Here is an 18,308-nt window from a genome sequence, read left to right on the forward strand (position 1 = left end):
GTGTGTGTGTGTGTGTGTGTGTGTGTGTGTGTGTGTGTGTGTGTGTGCACTCTGTGCATGCCAGGTGCCCACAGAAGTCAGAAGAATGTGTTGGACTCCCTGGAACTGTAGTTACAGATGGTTGTGAGCCACCATGTGGGTTCCGGATATCGAACCCAGAACCTCCACACAACTATAACAAGTACTCATGACCATAAGCCATCTCTCCAGCCCCAAATACATAAAGAGAGGAACACACAGTGACCACTGTGAAGGAGAGAGAGCTCTTGGGCTTTAACGGTAAGGAGAGATATTATTGCAGGCAAAGACTTTAGGGAATATATGTTAGGTCTATTTTGTTTTCGACTTACTTTTGTATGCAGAGACATATCTATTTTAATTCTCATCCTAGGAATCAATCAGCTCTAGAAGGGAATTTGTCTTGAAGTCTTCAGGCTATGGTAACTCTAACTTTCTAGAATTACCAGTGTCTTAAAGGGACAAGTCTATAATCTAATAATAATCCCATTTGTTGGCCAGGCGTTGCTGATACGAAAACTTTTTTAAAAGTGAATTTAGAGTTCTATTGAAGTATTTGGAGTATCTTCCGTGTGACAGGAAACTTAGGGAACATTTATTGAGCTTTTTTTTCTGTTGAATCATTTGAGATAGAGAAACAAGAGTGTTAAATGCTTCTGTGATTTATGTAAACACAAAAATATTCTTTACTACCTTGGTATACTGTAGAGACAGCTCTTGCTGACTAGTCTTTTATAAAAATAGGATGGTTTTTTAATATAGCAGTGAAGGAAAAACCACAATCTCTGCCCCTGGAACTTCTGAAAGTAGCTAAGAAAGAAAATTCTGGATCTTTATTTTTTCTAATTCCTCTTTAACTCTTTGTATTCTGATAATTATTATGGTTGGCATGCCTATTTTAAAATTTGTATGAATGTGTTTGTAATTTGGGAACTATTAAGAGCAAATAGTTCTGTGTCTAACTAAAATGCAAGGATTTAGATACAATTGGAATTTGAGACAAAAAGGAGCTAGTTTTACTTGACTTTACCTTTGGCCAGTTTATCTCCGAATACTAATTAGCTTACTTTTTGATCATTTGGGTCTGTTGCTTTTAAATGTTTATTTTAGAAAAAAAAAAGACTGAGGAAAATGTGACTACAAGATTTCAGAGAGATACTAAAGATAATAATAATATCATTTTGTTTAGTCTCAGAAAATGTATAAACATGACTGAGGAAGCAGCTTGAAGACCATTAAGTTTAAAAAGACAAAATGGGCATCCTCAGGAATAGAGATCTGCACAAAGCTACATTGAGCAGTTGGATTCTCCAAAGGGTGAATAAAAATGTCAAGTATTAGGATAGATGTGGTTGAAATTTTGGCTGGTATCTGAAGAAGTGATAGAAAGAGGAAAATAAAAAGAAAGTTAGTTTTAAATTTAATGTCAGAGAATTGGGCATACTCTTATAGTAAAAATATGTAGATAACTACTCTAGGCAGGAGAGAATGAGGGGGACTGCAGTAGTATAATCTTTGGAATAGATTGGAGGCTCATGTCTCCATCTAGAACCACTGATAAGAACTCTCTTTGATCTCTAGCACCATAATAAACTAAACAAACAAACATAAAAGACATAATACATTAAATAATCCAATTCTTACTATAAGTTGTTATTAATATAAATAGCTTCTTCAAAAAACAGGCGTCTCCCATCTCTGTCATGTTTCAAAGTAATGAGCTATGAAACTATAATGAGTACATGAGGGAATATAAAATGAAGAAACGGAATCAGTAATTTCATGGCAAACAATATATGGGAAATAATTATGCATAAACTAAGTATTACTTAAACACTAGCCAGAATTACTCATACAGCATAATGAAATTTGTCTTTCATGCTGTCTCTCAGTTAGTAACTGTAAATTTCTATAGCCAAACTTCTGCAAGTGGATGTGTGTACATGTATAGTAAATTGGTGTATATATATATATATGTGTGTGTGTTTATATATGCATACAACAGAGACATTTACGGTACTTTGACACATTGGTGATTATTATTTCTGGATTACACTGTATGTCAAGAGATTAGAAGACTATATGTATTAGACGTTTATAAATTATAAAGAGAACAAAATATTTTTATATAAAAGTATTTCAGGAGCAAATATATTAAATAGTAATATGAATTTTTTATGCAACTAAATCAGGAATTTTATACAAACAACAACCATTTGTCCATTATACATTTGTGTAGAAAAAGAAAAAATCTGTTAATCCAAAGAAGATTCACTTAAAAGAATGTCTGTCTTCATCTACCTCCCCCTGAGGGGGGTGCAGCCTTACCAGGTCACAGAGGAAAACAATGCAGACAGTCTTGATGAGACCTGATAGGCTAGGGTCATATGGAAGGGGAGGAGGACCGCCCCTATCAGTAGACTTGAAGAGGGGCATGAGAGGAGAAGAAAGAGGGAGAGTGGGAGTGGGAGGAAACATAGGAGGGAACCACAGCCAGGATACAAATTGAATAAATTGTAATGAATGATAATAATAATAAAATAATGAGGAAAAATGTCTGCCACTTAAAAACAAACAAGCAAATATCTGTTCTCTCTTGGTTAGCTAATCATAATTAAACTTATTACACTAATGAACAATCTATGAGTATACTATCTGAGTAGGAGGGCCAGTAGTTTAGAGTCATTTATTGAATGTTAGGTGAGTTGGTACTGCTCTGGCTTTTTCTCCAGAACAGTAAACTGCTAAACAAGCACTTAGGATTGAATGAAAAGCCAGGCCAATCTAGTTTGGATGATTGTTTAGATAATTATATATAGATGTAGAGAATAATGCAAAATAATAATATATCATGGAAACTAAGTAGGAGAGAAATACAAGTATAATTGGTCAGTGATTTAGATGGTACAATGTTTTTTCATTGATAGGACAGTGGCATTGGACTTTATTTTTATTTTTTATAATTTATTTATTTTATATCCCTGTTGTAGCCCCCTCCATCATCTCCATAGACTCACCCGCCCTCCCTCTTCCCCCCTATCTCTTTCCCTTAGTCCACTGAAAGGGGGAGACTTCCTCACCTGCCATCTGACCTTAGCTTATCAAGTCTCATCATATACTATTATATATATATAATTATTATTATATATAATATATATCATATATTATATATATTATATTATATCATATTCCTCTGTGGCCTGGTAAGGCTGCATCGCCAGGGGAAAGTGATCAAAGAGCAGGCTACTGAGTTCATGTCAGAGATAGCCCATGCTCCCCTTATTCCGGAACCCACATGGAGACTGAGCTGCCTATCAGTACATCTGAGCAGGAGTTCCAGGTCCTCTTCATGCATGGTACTTGGTTGGTGTATCAGTCTCTGCAGGGCTTCCTGGGATCAGATAGTTTTGGCTTTGTTGGTCTACTTGGGGAGCTCCTGTCCCCTCCAGGTTCTTCTATGCCTCCCCCCCACACTTCTTCCATAAGACTCTCTGCGCTCTGGCCAAAGTTTGACTATGAGTCTGTGCATCTGCTTCAATAGCCTGTCGGGTGGAGCCTTTCAGAGGACATCTATGGTAGACTCAGGTTCTGGTCCACCGCTTCTGGTGTCTATCCTGTATGCCATTGAATGAGATTTAAACATTCTCCCTAGGGTCCTTCTTGCTCACCTTCTTCAGGTCTGTAGATTTTAGTATAGTTATCCTATATTATATGGCTAATATCCATTTATAAGTGAGTATCTACCATGTGTGTGTTTCTGCTTCTGGGTTACCTTACTCAGGATGCTCTTTTCTAGTTCCATCCATTTGCCTGCACATTTCGTGATTTCTTTCTTTCATGATTTCCTACCTGTATTTCCTCATATTATTCCATTGGGTAAATGTGCCACAATTACTGTATCCATTCTTCCAGTGAGTGACATACAGAAGTTGTGGCATTGGACTTTATAATGTATAAATATTAGAGAGCATGGGTAGAATGTATTCAAGATACAGTTGTAAAGGTTGGTAACTGAGGAGTGGAAAGGTACATATGTTTAGGAGAGATGAGGAACTGAGGTGCTAACACCATTGACATGAAGATTAATCACCATTAATACTGACATAAGTAGGTATGAGGTTTTGATAATTGAGCCAAGTACTTATAGATTTAGAGACTTAAGGGAGACAAATAAGACAGACACATTTGCCTTCTAGTTCATCAGATTATGTGAGAATCAGATGAGATATTGTGTTAAAAAGCACAATAAGTCTTTCAAAGGGAACAGTTGTGTATATGTATATGGGTAAAAACACTTGGTTTCACAAATATGTCTTACCCTGGAATCTGCCAACCAAATTAGGATACTGATAGGTCCTCTCCTGCTTTGTGGGAAATACAAAAGTAAAGTAATATGATTGTATTAATTTATTTTGAAATATTAATGAGGAAAATTAATTCTCTAACCTGGGTTTAGAGTCATCATTCAGTTTATGAGAGTTCTGTGTAACTCTAGAAGTTATCTCCATTTAAGATAATAACCTTCCCTATCTTTAATTTCAGACATTTCAACAATCCTCTCTGCAGCACAAATCAAAGAAGAAAAACAAAGGTAATAAAAAATGAACCTTTAACCTCCTTCTTTTGTACTGTGATAATCACCAGCACATTTCATTAATCTTCTTGAAGCCAGTATGGGTTCGGATTACTTACCATCGCTTACCGTGCAGATACATTGGATAACTAATGGTCTCCAAAAGTCTTGAGATGAGAATAGTGATCAATTAATTAATTGTTATTAATTATGATTATGTCATCATTTATGTGAAGAAAAAGGCATAAAAAACATCTTTATTGGCTAGTTCTTTGATCACCTCCCCATGAAGGGGGAGCAGCCTTATCAGGCCACAGAGGAAGACAGTGCAGCCACTCCTGGTGAGACCTGATAGACTAGGGTCAGAGGGAAGGGGAGGAGGACCTCCCTATCAGTGGACTTGGGGAGAGGCATGGGAGGAGATAAGGGAGGGAAGGTGGGATTAGGAGGGAATGAGGGAGGGGGCTATAGCTAGGACACAAAGTAAATAAACTGTAATCAATAAAAAAATAAATTAGTTAAAAATTGGAAGTGATAACTTTAAGAATAGTAAGTATCTGACTTGCTTTTAGGATCTATGGATTAATCTTTTATTTGTATGTGTTTTTAAAAAACACATTTAAAGAAAGTGTTTAAAAATTTAAAGATTTTAAAATTTAAAGAACATTACCACTCACTATCTTTAGGAGCTATAGCAGGCAAGAGCAAAAGAAGAATCTCTTGCAAGGATCTTGGCCGTGGTGACTGTGAAGGGTGGCTTTGGAAAAAGAAAGATGCAAAGAGCTATTTTTCGCAGAAATGGAAGAAGTACTGGTTTGTCCTAAAGGATGCATCCCTATACTGGTATATTAATGAAGAGGTAAGACAAAGAGCAATGTGTACTCTCACCCATTTAGTATCTCGACCACAAGTCTCAACATTTGAACCATTGGTTTTTAAATCATAGCACCCACAGGCCAATTCAAGATCTATTTTCAACGTTCATTTTTCTAATGCAGCAACGTATCTGAAACACAGTTAAAAAGTAGTGAAATCCTGTTTCTACAAATACCAAGCAACCAATATAGCCATTTAACTGAAAGCATATAGATTTTTAAAACCTCCTGATCAAACTTTTATAGAATTTTTCTGTTTCTGTTTGGGAGGTGGAACAACTTAGCAGCTTGAGTAATTCAGTATTGTTTCAATTCAGTTTCTTCTAAAGAAAAAGAAATGAACTAGTAGGCTAATTTTGAAAATTACAAATATCCACTATATTTGGCCAACTTGAGGGGAGAGACATGTGTAATATATTTTAATTGTTCTTATGACTTTTCTAGTTTTTTCCCACAGCTTATTTATTTATTCATTCATTTGTTTATTTATTTATTACAATTTATTTCCTTTGTATCCCAGTTGTGGCCCCCTCCCTCATTTCCTCCCAGTACCAACCATCCTCTCTCTTCTCCCCCTATGCCTTTTAGGGTTGTTATTTTTTTTTTTTGTAAAACATACTTGGAAATTGACTAATCATATTACAGTCAATCATTATTGACTGATTTTTTCCCCTTGACACTGTTTTGACTTGTTTTCTGTGCCTATCTATTACGTTACTTTATTTGATTTTTTTTTTAATTTTTAGTTTTTTTCTTCACAATTTGTTCATTATATATCCTGATGAAGCCCCCTCCCTCAAATCCCCCAGTTCCATCCTCCCTCGCTCTTCCCCCATCTCTTTCCTCTAGTCCACTGAAAAGGGGAGTTCTCAACTATTGCCATCTGCCCATAATTTATCAAGTCTCATCAGGACTGCCTGGATCCTCTTCCTTCATGGCCTGGCAAGGCTGCATCATCAGGGACTAGTGATCAAAGAGAAGTCAACTGAGTTCATGATAGAAGCAGAACCTGATCCCCTCACCCAGAGATCCACATGGAGAATGAGTTGCCAGTTGGCCACCAACCAAATAATCCAATTTAAAAAATGGGGTACAGAGCTAGACAGAGAATTTTCAATAGAGTAATGCTGAATGGCAGAGAAACACTTAAAGAAATGCTCAACATCCTTAGCCATCAGGGAAATGCAAATCAAAACAACTCTGAGATTTCACCTTACACCCACCAGAATGGCTAAAATAAAAAACTCAAGTGACAACACATGCTGGAGAGGTTGTGGAGAAAGGGGAACCCTCCTCCATTGCTAGTGGGAGTGCAAACTTGTACAACCACTTTGGAAATCAATCTGGCGCTTTCTCAGACAATTAGGAATAGTGCTACCTCAAGATCCAGCTAAACCACTCCTAGGCATATATCCAAAATATGCTCAAGTATACAAGGACATTTCCTCAACCACGTTTGTAGCAGCTTTATTCAAAATAGCCAGAACCTGGAAACAACCCAGCTGTCCCTCAACGGAGGAATGGATACAGAAATTGTGGTACATTTACACAATGGAATACTATTCAGCAATTAAAAACAAGGAAACCATGAAATTTGCAGGCAAATTGTGGGATCTAGAAAATAATCATCTTGAGTGAGGTATCCCAGAAGCAGAAAGACACACACGGTATATACTCACTTATAAGTGGATACTAGACATATAATATAGGATAAACATACTAAAATCTGTACACCTAAAGAAGAACAAGAAGGAGGACCTGGGGTGAGATGATCAGTCCTCACTCAGAAAGACAAATGGGATGGACATTGGAAGTAGGAGAAAACAAGAAACAGGACAGGAGCCTACCATAGAGGGCCTCTGAAAGACTACCTAGCAGTGTATCAAAGCAGATGCTGAGACTCATAATCAAAACTTGGGCAGAGTGCAGGGAATCTTATGAAAGAAGGGTGAGTTAGTATGACCTGGAGAAGACAGGAGCTCCACAAGGACCAAATATATCTGGGTACAGGGGTCTTTTCTGAAACTGGTTCTCCAACCAAGGCCAGTGCATGGATATAACCTAGAACCCCTGCTCACCCGTAGCCCATGGCAGCTCAGTATCCAGGTGGCCTCCCTAGTAAGGGGAACAGGGACTGTCTCTGACATGAACTCAATGGCAGGCTCTTTGACTTCCTTGCCCCTCACCCCCGAGGGAGGAGCAGCCTTGCTAGGTCACAGAGGAGGACATTGCAACCAGTCCTGATGAGACCTGATAAGCTAGGGTCAGATGGAAGGGGAGGAGGACCTCCCTTACCAGTGGACTTAGAGAGGGACAGGGAGGATATGAGGGTGGGTGGGGATTGAGAGGGAGTCCAGGAGGAAGGCTACATCTGGGAGACAAAGTGAATAAACTGTAATTAATATAAAAAATTAAAATTTGGAAAAAAGATCCAGCTTTATTTGACTTTTTAAACAGTAATTTTGGCTTTTAGAATGTGTTGAATTGTAGATCTTATGAAAATAATATCCTAAGATATTAATCAGTTTTCATTTGAAGAGTAATTGTCAAAAGTTACTGTTATTTTTAGACTTTCGATTGTAACATACAGTATCTCGAGAATTTGATGTTCCTTAATAAGCTATTATACTGCTGTTTTACATCATGAGTAAAGACAGACTCAGGAATTGCACTCCTTGACTGGCTGTGCATCTGACTTCATTGCAAAATGAAAACAAAGGTGCACATCTCACTAAGCATTTTGTAAGACATTGTTCAAAGTGTTTTTGCAGTTATTGATTCATGTCTATCTCTACAAAAGCTTAGTGTTCAAGTAATGTTCAGTAATAGACTTATTTGGAAAATCTTAAATTAATAATTTCCTATAGACTCATGTAAAAATATTTGTTTTGATATTTTGTGACAATCATATATCAATACATAAAATAAAATCTATTTCACTAAGTATATCTTGCTTAGTTATAGTAAACAAATATAAATGCAGATGTAAATATAGTAAGCAGATACAAATGATAGATATACTGTATTCTATATGCTAGTCAAGTAGTATCATGATATAATATCTCCTTATTATGAATTCATATATAGTTTTGTCTAAATTATATTGTCTTTTAAACTATAAGAGATGAAAATCTTTGCCTCCTTTATTAAATACTTCCTGTATTTCAGTCATTGGCAACTTATCATTACTGTTAGCCATATAAAATATAAATGAATAATTTTGTAGAATGTATTGCCAGGAAAACCTTATTGTTATTTTATCATTATGAAGAGATAATATTTCAAAAATATTTCACATTTAAATTAAAGAGGTTAAAAGCAACATAAAATAGTACTCTAAGAGGAAAACATTTTCCTTTAACCCAAGATTGGAAAAAATATATAAAAACAAAAATGTTATGCTACTTTTTTATATAACGTACAAATTTCAGTCACTATAGCTCACAATTTTTGATATTTTAAGTTTTGCTGTTAAGTTCATTAATACCAGAAACAATGCAAATGCATGTCTATACATACATAAATACATAGAAAGAGAACTGATAGTAACTTATTTTCTTCAAAATAGTAAGAAGGAGAGTAATCTTACTTAAATTTGATATATAAGTAGTTAAGGGCTGATTTAGCAGATCAAATAAAAGTTTTGAATGGTAAATGTCTATGAAGCTTTGTTGTAATCAGGACAAGGGGCACAGTGACTGAAAATTTAGCCAGCTAATCACATTGTACTTGATTTAACTTGTCACAAACATAATCTACCTTGTTTTATTAACCAGTATTGAAGAGAGGATTGATTAATTTTATTAAAATTTTCAGATGAAAAATGATGTCTGTACATATGTGTGGTGTATCTGAAGCTACACATAAACATTTGAAAATTACATTGACCTACTTAATTTCTAAACTATTGAATTCACAAAATAATTGTTATATGGCAAAATGTATTCAAATTTGATAAGCAAATTATTATAAAGAAATGAAATTTTAAATTGGTAATCAACTTTGCACATTTTATCTAAAGATTAGCAATGATAGAAAATTTGCCATTATGTCAGTGAGGAGAGTAGTCTTTGAAACTAGGCAATGTTGTGCCTGAGTCAGCACCTTTTCATACATGCTACAAAAAAAAACTCACAGAAAAACATCAATGATATGACAAGGCAGCTCACAAAGATCCCCAAGTGCGTAAAAATGCTTACTTACTCTACTTTATGAAGTTTAAGGCCTGCCTAACAGAAAGGAAACCATGCACAGTAATGAAAACATAGCCAAGACAATATAGAGAGCGAGTTCATGATTATTAGAGCAAAACCTAGGACAACAAATTTGGGACAGAGGTGAAGGTACAGACATGGAAGGTACAGGAGGAAGAAAGGGGCTATTAGAGGAGACAATTATGTATGCATATGTATGAATTACTCTTATTCTGTTAGGTTATTGTATAATTGCAATTTTAAGATTATAGTATAATTCCCCACCCTTTCTACCCTCCAAACCCTCAAATAAACCATTCTTTTCTCTCTTTAAAAAAAGAAAAGAAAAGAAAAGAAAAGAAAAAAGAAAAGAAAAGAAAAGAAAATTTGGCTGGAGAGATCTTTCACTTAATTCTGTTACTAACACCCACATGCTGGCTCACAACCATCTGTTAACTCCATTTCCTGGAATCCAGTGCCATCTTCTGACCTCTGTTAGGCAACAAGCACACACATGATAATCATACATACATTCTGACAAAACACTCATACACATCAAAATAAGTCAGTCTTTTTTATTTGGTTTGGCCTAGTTATGGTTTTGGTTTTCTGAGACAGGCTTTCTCTGTGTAGCCTTGGCTGCCCTCGAACTTGCTTTGTAGACCAGGCTGGCATCGAACTCACAGATCTGCCTGCCACTAACTCCCCAGTGCTGGGATTAAAGACATGTGCCACCAAGCCTGTCTACCAATCTTTTTTAAACGTTAGAAAATTTTATTCTAAAAATGTGCAATAATTTTGTATATCTGGCCTGAAATGTTCTTTTCTTTTATTTATTTATTTTTTGTTGTGGTGACTTTTGTCTTTTAGTTGTTGTTTTTGTTTTTTATTTTTGTTGTTGTTTGTTTAAATTCTAAAGATCAAACCCAGAGCACAATACATCCTTCACAAATGAGTACTCTATCACTGACTTACTTCTGTAGCCCTCAAAATTTTTATAAAAATATATTTTACTTTGCAAATTATTTTATATCTCATATTAATATAAAAATTATATATGTATTAATTTGTAAAAAATCCAAGTTTTCAAAATATTCCTTTGATTTATGAGTATGGATAATTTATGGAACATAAACAGAATTAAGATCTAAATGCATAGCACATTTATTACTCTAAATATCTCAGTCATACTTATGCAGTATACTTAGCTTCAGACCTCTTTGTTGTGATAGCCTAAACAGAAATCTTCCTTCTTTAGGATGAAAAAGCAGAAGGATTCATCAGTCTGCCTGAATTTAAAATTGATAGAGCCAGTGAATGCCGCAAGAAATAGTAAGTTAATTTTACTTGGGGCAGGGAGGGAGATGGGATAATTTATTTTGTAATTTGCTAGATTTTAAGTTGTAAGTTGTTTATCTGATGCTTGCAAACTGACAATATAAGAAAGCATTTTTGAGGACATAACATGTAATTTACTGATTCCTGTCATTATGACAGAAGCTTTATGTATGTGAATTTTGGTTAGACATTGCATTACGGATAATTTTATCCGTAAAAGTTATTTAGTTTGAGGCAACAAGATAAAGCGCTTTACATGCAAGCTTGATGATTTGAACTCAATCCTGGAATCCGTGGATAGAGAGACAGCTCCCCAAAATTTTTCTCTGGCATATGAACACACATACAAACAACAGTAATGATGATGTTAATAATAAACAGCATAGAATTTTTTTAAGACAAAGTCTCGCTATGGAGCCCTGGCTGTCCTGGAACTCACTATGTAGACCAGGCTGACCTCCAACTCACAATGGTTTACCTGCCTCTGCCTCCCAACTGCTGGCATTTGCCACACCCAGTTTGCAAATTGGAATTTTTTCATACAATACATTTTGAACATGTTATTTCCCCTTTCCCAACTCTAATAAAATTTTTGAAAAGTATTTGAATTATAACCTTTTTCCAATTTTTAAAAAAGTAAATATACCTTATTTGTTATGGTTTTATTCACAGTGCATTCAAAGCCTGCCATCCTAAGATCAAAAGCTTTTATTTTGCTGCTGAACACCTTGACGACATGAACAGGTAAAGTACTATTTACTTCTTAAATGACTTAGTTAATAAGTCCTAAAACTCAAGCTCTAAGCTTCTTCTTCAGTAATCTTTGGAGAATCTCATTGTAGATTCTACATTTATTAATTAAAAATTGGGTAGTCCAGCTATAGTTCCACATGATCATACCTAATTTTAAGAAATGATACTTGGCTAATTTGTGTTTTGAATTTTGTAGCACATAATACAATTTATATTTAAATAATAATAAGGAATAACATTTTTAATATTTTATGGTACTACATTTTAAGAATATGCCTTAACATGTATTTCTAGATATGAAAAAAGGTGCACAAAATCCGACTTATTCAGGTAGTAAATATATTTGTTCTCTTACCTCACTTGTTTTTATTTAGATGTCTCAAAAACAAGGTATCCACACATTTTAAGCACAAAATATGCTGCTTCGTAAATATGCTTGAGCTCGGGAAATGTACACTTAAGCTACTCTTATAAATAAATTATTTGACAACTGGAAGTACAACCCCGGTTTCTGAAAAGCAGAGATATATGAAAGGAAATGGCAAACAAAGTAAATGTCCTTATCCATGATTTATACAATTTATTATTCTTAAAATTTCTTAGCAGCACTAAGAATTTTCAGAGATTTCTTCTTACTCTAAAACTGAAAATGCTTCTTCACCTGTATGTATATGATGGAAGATTATGGTTCTCTATTTTTGGTGCTATAAATATCTGTAACTCTATAGTTCTATTCCCAAGCTATCTATTAAGCCAAATGATAAACTCTGTTTCTGAGGATAAATATGAAGTTTGCCTTATAACCAAAATAAGAATAAGTGATATAAATGAGTAGCTCTTATCTTACAAGATGAATGTATTAGGTACCAGTTGTCTCCCTTTAAGAATTAAAATAACTTAATCTTTTTTTTGGTATATGCTAATTCAAATCATTTTGGCTTAGACAGTGTCCATGCACTTTTATCAACTGTAAAACCTTTCTTAGTCTCCATTTGCTATTCTATGTTTTCACAGTATATTCAAAAGGATGGTGATATCACTGTTCTTCCCTGATAATTCTATGGTTCTAAATGCCATATGAGAAAAGAAGAAACTAAGCCAAACCCATGTCAATCGTTTCCTTACTTCAAGCAGTGAATCAAAGAAGCATCTAATCCAAAATGTCAGCACCACATTGTATATTTGCAAGTCTTGTTTTATGTAAGACTTGCCATAGTATACTATATATCTCAGAATTACAGATATAAAAATATGAATTTTAAAAATTAACTTATATGCATCTTTATTGTTTCCTTTTGTTTTTTTCTTGTTTAATGATTTTATTCCTAGTATTTACATTCAATAAGCAGTTTAAAAATACTCGTTAACAGTATGAAATAATAAGTGCCAAAAGCATTCACACAGGATTAGTGATATGGAAAGATACCTGTATATAGATTTATTTGGTCACATAATTATTACATATAACAAGATAATGTGAGTATTGATTTGTTCCATATGTAATCTTGGAAAACATGCCTAATTCAAATAGAGGTATATTTTTGAATAAGCATAATTATAGTCAATATCTTTTATCTGACTAATCTATGACTTTAAAGCCATTATTATTTCTATTTTGTATTAAATTATACCATAGTACTGAATAATATACATTTTTACTCTAGATTTTAAAATATGTAATGCCAAAGGGGCAGGGAAGAGATGAGGGAGGGATTGGGAGGGAATAAAGGATGGGACTATGGCTGGGATACAAAGTAACCTGTGATTAATATAAAAAAATAAAAGTTATTATATAAAATAAAATGAAGTATGCCTTGTATAGTAAAAAAATATGTAATGCCAGTAGTAACAGGACCAAAAAATTAGAGTATTAAAAATTCTTTATATTTAGTTTTCCCATAAAATCTGTATACACTGATATATGCATTTTTCTAAATGTGTATGTGCATCCTTGTAATTGTGGGGAATTACTAATTTGTATTTTTAGTTAGTATTCTATATTTCTACCATGATTCCTTCTGTGTTTCTCTCTTGGCTTATTAGTCTGTGTCACTCTAAGCATATTCCCTTACCTATATGTTCATGTTCTAAAGCATTAGAATATGATGAGGTACTAAAGTTAGGACTACTATTAAAGACCTTCCACATCAGTGATGTTGAAAAGATTCTAAATTGAATCCATGTGTCCCTGACCTCCTTAACTAACATAGACTCCCTACTCCCTAGAAACCGTAACATTCTAAATTTTAACCTTTCTTCCTGATTTAACAGATGGCATGCTTACTTATATACATATTTTGTTATCTGCCTCCATTGTTAAGGCACAGGCATCATGAAGATAGGTACTTTATTGCGTATACTTCATATTGTTTGTGCCTAGAACCCTCCCTGGCACATAGAAGCGCTCAGTAAATACCTCTGGAATCAGTTAACTCATGTGTAGTTGCTTTCATAACCTAAGATATCAAGTCATAATTATGCCAAGTATGTCAGTAAGTGAGGTTCTTCCATCTAGAGCTTGAAAACAAGTATATCGGATATCGAAAGAAATACTGAGGCTCATAGCAAAACTTTGGACAGAGTGCCAGAATCCTTAGAAGAAGAGGGTGACAGAAAGACCTGGACCGGACAGGAACTCCACAAGGAGAACAGAACCAAAATACCTGGGCCCAAGGGGCCCTGCAGAGACCAATACTCCAAGGACCATTCATGGAGAGGACCTAGATCCCTGTTCAAAGGAAGCCCATTGACTGCTCAGTTTCCAAGTGAGTTCCCTAGTAAAGGGAACAGACGCTCTCTCTGACATGAACTCAGTGGCCTGCTCTTTGATCACCTCCCCCTGGGGTGTGTAGCCTTCCTAGGCCACAGAGGAAGATGATGCAGCCAGTCCTGATGAGACCTGATAGACTAGGTTCAGATGGAAGGGGAGGAGGCCCATCAGTGGACTGATGGGACTGGGGAAGGTGCACGGGAGGAGAAGAGGAAGGGTGGGTGGGACTTGGAGGAGATAAGGGAGGGGGCTGCAGTAGGGATAGAAGGTGAATAAATTGTAATAAAAAATAAATAAATATGTAAATTAAATTAAATAAAAAAACAAGTATATCCAAGATACAGCAACATCTGTGCAGTATTCAGTCTTTTTAGGACATACACAGCAGCCAGAGAATATCCATACACTTTATAAAGGGTTTTTATTATGAACAGAATTTTTTTCCTAATAGTAGATTGAATTTTCAGTTGTCTTAGGAATTTTACCAATCTAGAGTCCAGTGAAGGCAAGGACTATGCCTTATATATTTCTGTATCTCTAAAACATAGTTTGTTGCTAAACATAGATATTTAATAAATGATAAACTGAAAATTGCTCAATTCACCCCCCCGGAACCTTCATTTTCTTTAGAATTCTGATTAAAGGTTCAACTACATTAAATGTCAATGATGATTTTTTTTTTTTTTTAGTGTTATTGTCATCCTTGTCACCTAACAGCACCTGTCTACTCTTTCCCGAGTGGTTGAATTTTCCCTGGAATACAAATTCATCCCCTTTTTTACGATCAATGAACTATATATTAAATTTTTATCTTGATCTTTTGCTAATAATTAGTCATTTTCAAATGTTTTATCATGAAGTTGACTTCTTGATTTATGATTTATAATCTACTGGAGTGAGTGTATAAAATATAATATATATTATTGAATTCCTGTAAATATTTTATTCTATACTGATAGGACTCTTTTCCTTTCTTCACTTCCCATATATTCTTTAAGATGAGACCTACATGATATGCTTTGCTGAGCTGGTTTGGACTTAAGTTACTTTTTTAAAAATTACAGCTTAGATTTCAATAGGTGCCCATCAGAAATATAACTTTCCTCTCTTCAAGATTTACTAGGTGTATGATACACAAATAACACCACTTGGAAAACTGAAATTGTAAGTCAGTTAAGCAAATTTATTTTCTAGTTGAATGGGATAAAAGATAGAGGAGAAAAATTCTCAAACACAAGTTTCTTTAAAATACATCCAGATCAGTCTAGTCTATAATTTAGTGGTGTTAACTGTAACAATAATTCTGAAATTATTTAAGGTAGTTTGAAATGTGAGTTCTCCCCAATTTCAGTTTGAGGAAAATGTATGGAACATTGTTCAGAATTGCCAGGTGGAAGATTGTCAGTTTGTTAAAAAAAAATTTGTGATCTGATAATCTAATGCAGTATGAATGGTTGAAATGTCGCATACACAAACATTCTGGTAGAATTAAACAAAGGAACTAAGAGTGTGTTGCTACAATAATAATGGCAGCAATACTTACTGAAGAAAGAAAACTAAGAGAAATTAACTGGAAATATATTTTCTAGATCATAATAGAGGTTAAATTACATATGTGCTTTTTATCTTTGGGGAGCTGTATAGTCTTGTGTTTAGAAAAAAGGTTTCTACAGTATTTCTGACATGTGATTCCCCTTGACTCATTCAACTTAAATGAGCATAAGCAAAACTGTTATTTCACAGTAAAACTATTATTTTATACAGGTAAGATCTATAACTTTTTTTTTCTTATCTCTATACATTAGACTGGCTATTATGTGTGCCTCCAAAGGAGTTTGTTCTGAAAAAAAAAAATACAGAAGAGCAGACATATTTGAAGTGTATACATTTGAAAGAAAAGATTGATATGGCTTTGGTCATCTCAAAACCTTTTATATTGCACATATCAACAGCTTTACATAATACTTCCACTGGAATTAGATCTTCAATGTGAGAACAATTTGTCCTACATAGATTATTGTCTATTGTTGAAGGCTGCAAATTTTTTCAGTTTAATAAAGAACATATTTCATATGAAAGGTTGTTATATATTTTCCTATATATAACAGTAAGTATTTCTAACAAGTATAATAAATTATTGGGTTATTTTCTTTATTTTTCCAGGTGGCTTAATAGAATTAACATGCTGACTGCAGGATATGCAGAAAGAGAGAGGATTAAACAAGAACAAGGTAAAGACAATGGCTTTTATTTTACAAATGTATTATACTTGCATAAAAAGACGGCTAATAAAGAAATTTCTTTTGAAGAGAATAACCAATGAATCTTGGTATAATATTGATCATGGACAGAAAGATACAATATTTAATAAAATATCAAATTATTTCTGCAAAAGACCCTCATTGGTGCCCTTGTGTGAAAATGTAAGCACCTACACTGCAATTATACTGGGTTCTGTTAATAATTATTGTTAGTGCAATAAAGAACATGAAACATAATAACATACAAAACAAGTTCCAGAAATGGAGGATAAACAGAATCCTTCCGGGAAGGGAATGTAGTATAAACTTTTGGTAGTAAATGTGTCTTAGTGGCTTAAACTTCCTCACCTTTTTATGCCTGGATGTGATTTATAAACCTTCATTTGTGCTAAGAGTACTAAAAAAGTACTAACCTTCCCTTTCAAATTTCTTGAAACATTGTAAAGTAGTTCTGTAAAGGTGTTTTTACCTGATTGTTTAAAGATATAAGAATTGGAAATATGGGAAATATATAGATAGGAAAAATTAATCTGGAAAAATATCAAGTTGTATAAAACACAGAACCTATATTTTCAAGCTTCAGAATTTTATTACTTGATATTGCTTTGAAGCTAAGCATGATCTTGATTTTAAAGAATCTTTTTTGTTGTGGAACTAAGTTTCATTGTGGATGAAAGTACAGGTTAATTTATATTGCAAGTGCAAATTCCAAAGAATATTTATTCTGTGGTTACACAGTGCCTTGCTCTGTACATATATATTTAATTCCTACTAAATTTGGTAGAAAACTCATAGGCAGATGATAATATTTGCTATTTCCACAGAGCGAAAAGGCACTTTAACATATGTCAGAAACATTTAGATTTCCTACTTAATATGTGATTAATTCCCTTGGTCTTTTATGGTTATTTGACATCTCCTGAGTATAATTCTTAGTACTGAAGTTAAATTTCATATAAAATATAGCTCTTTGAAGTTATAAATAGAAAAGTAGTAACTAAAAACTGTGAAGCATTAAGTAGGGAGTGGACAGAGTAATGAATGGGAACTGATTTATAGTTAGACTCCAAGTTTCATTCTTTTATTGCTCAAAAATGCTACAAAAAAGAATGTCTGTGAAAATGAACGTCAGGCATTTACTGCCTTTGTGATCTATGTCAGACTGTCCTGGCATCCAAACTGAAACGATGCCCAAGAAGATAAATTCAAGGTATAAAACACTTAAATATATGATACTCCCATGTACACAACTACAAAAGTCAGTTATTATTACTAGCTACTCTTTTTTTATTTTTTTTTACTAGCTACTCTTTTACAGATTATAAAATAGATCCAACGAAGTTAAATAATGCCTATAAGAGCATAGATGTATTAAGTTGTGTGGTGAAGAACTTTACCTTTACCTTCTGAACATCAGTCATGCTTTGTCCACCAACATTTACTAGACCCATTTCTGGGCATTTATGTAAATTCATGTTTGGGGGAACACTTAGTTATAGTTGTGATCATTATCCAGTATCTCCATTA

General features: G+C 34.1%; 1 protein-coding gene across 3 annotated transcripts in view; it reads left to right on the top strand.

Moving 5' to 3' along the window:
- Cnksr2 (connector enhancer of kinase suppressor of Ras 2) overlaps positions 1-18,308 on the top strand; it is a 262,747-nt gene that overhangs the window by 196,816 nt on the left and 47,623 nt on the right. For all 3 annotated transcript variants that reach the window (XM_055618652.1, XM_055618653.1, XM_055618650.1), the window contains 5 exons: positions 4,561-4,609; positions 5,278-5,450; positions 10,918-10,991; positions 11,670-11,741; positions 16,684-16,751. In XM_055618652.1, the coding sequence (XP_055474627.1) occupies positions 4,561-4,609; positions 5,278-5,450; positions 10,918-10,991; positions 11,670-11,741; positions 16,684-16,751 (436 nt within the window). The remainder of the gene's footprint in view (positions 1-4,560; positions 4,610-5,277; positions 5,451-10,917; positions 10,992-11,669; positions 11,742-16,683; positions 16,752-18,308) is intronic.

The sequence above is a fragment of the Psammomys obesus genome, unplaced genomic scaffold (genome assembly GCF_907164565.1).
Source record: "Psammomys obesus unplaced genomic scaffold, mPsaObe1.curated_primary_1811, whole genome shotgun sequence".
Lineage (NCBI taxonomy): Eukaryota > Metazoa > Chordata > Mammalia > Rodentia > Muridae > Psammomys > Psammomys obesus.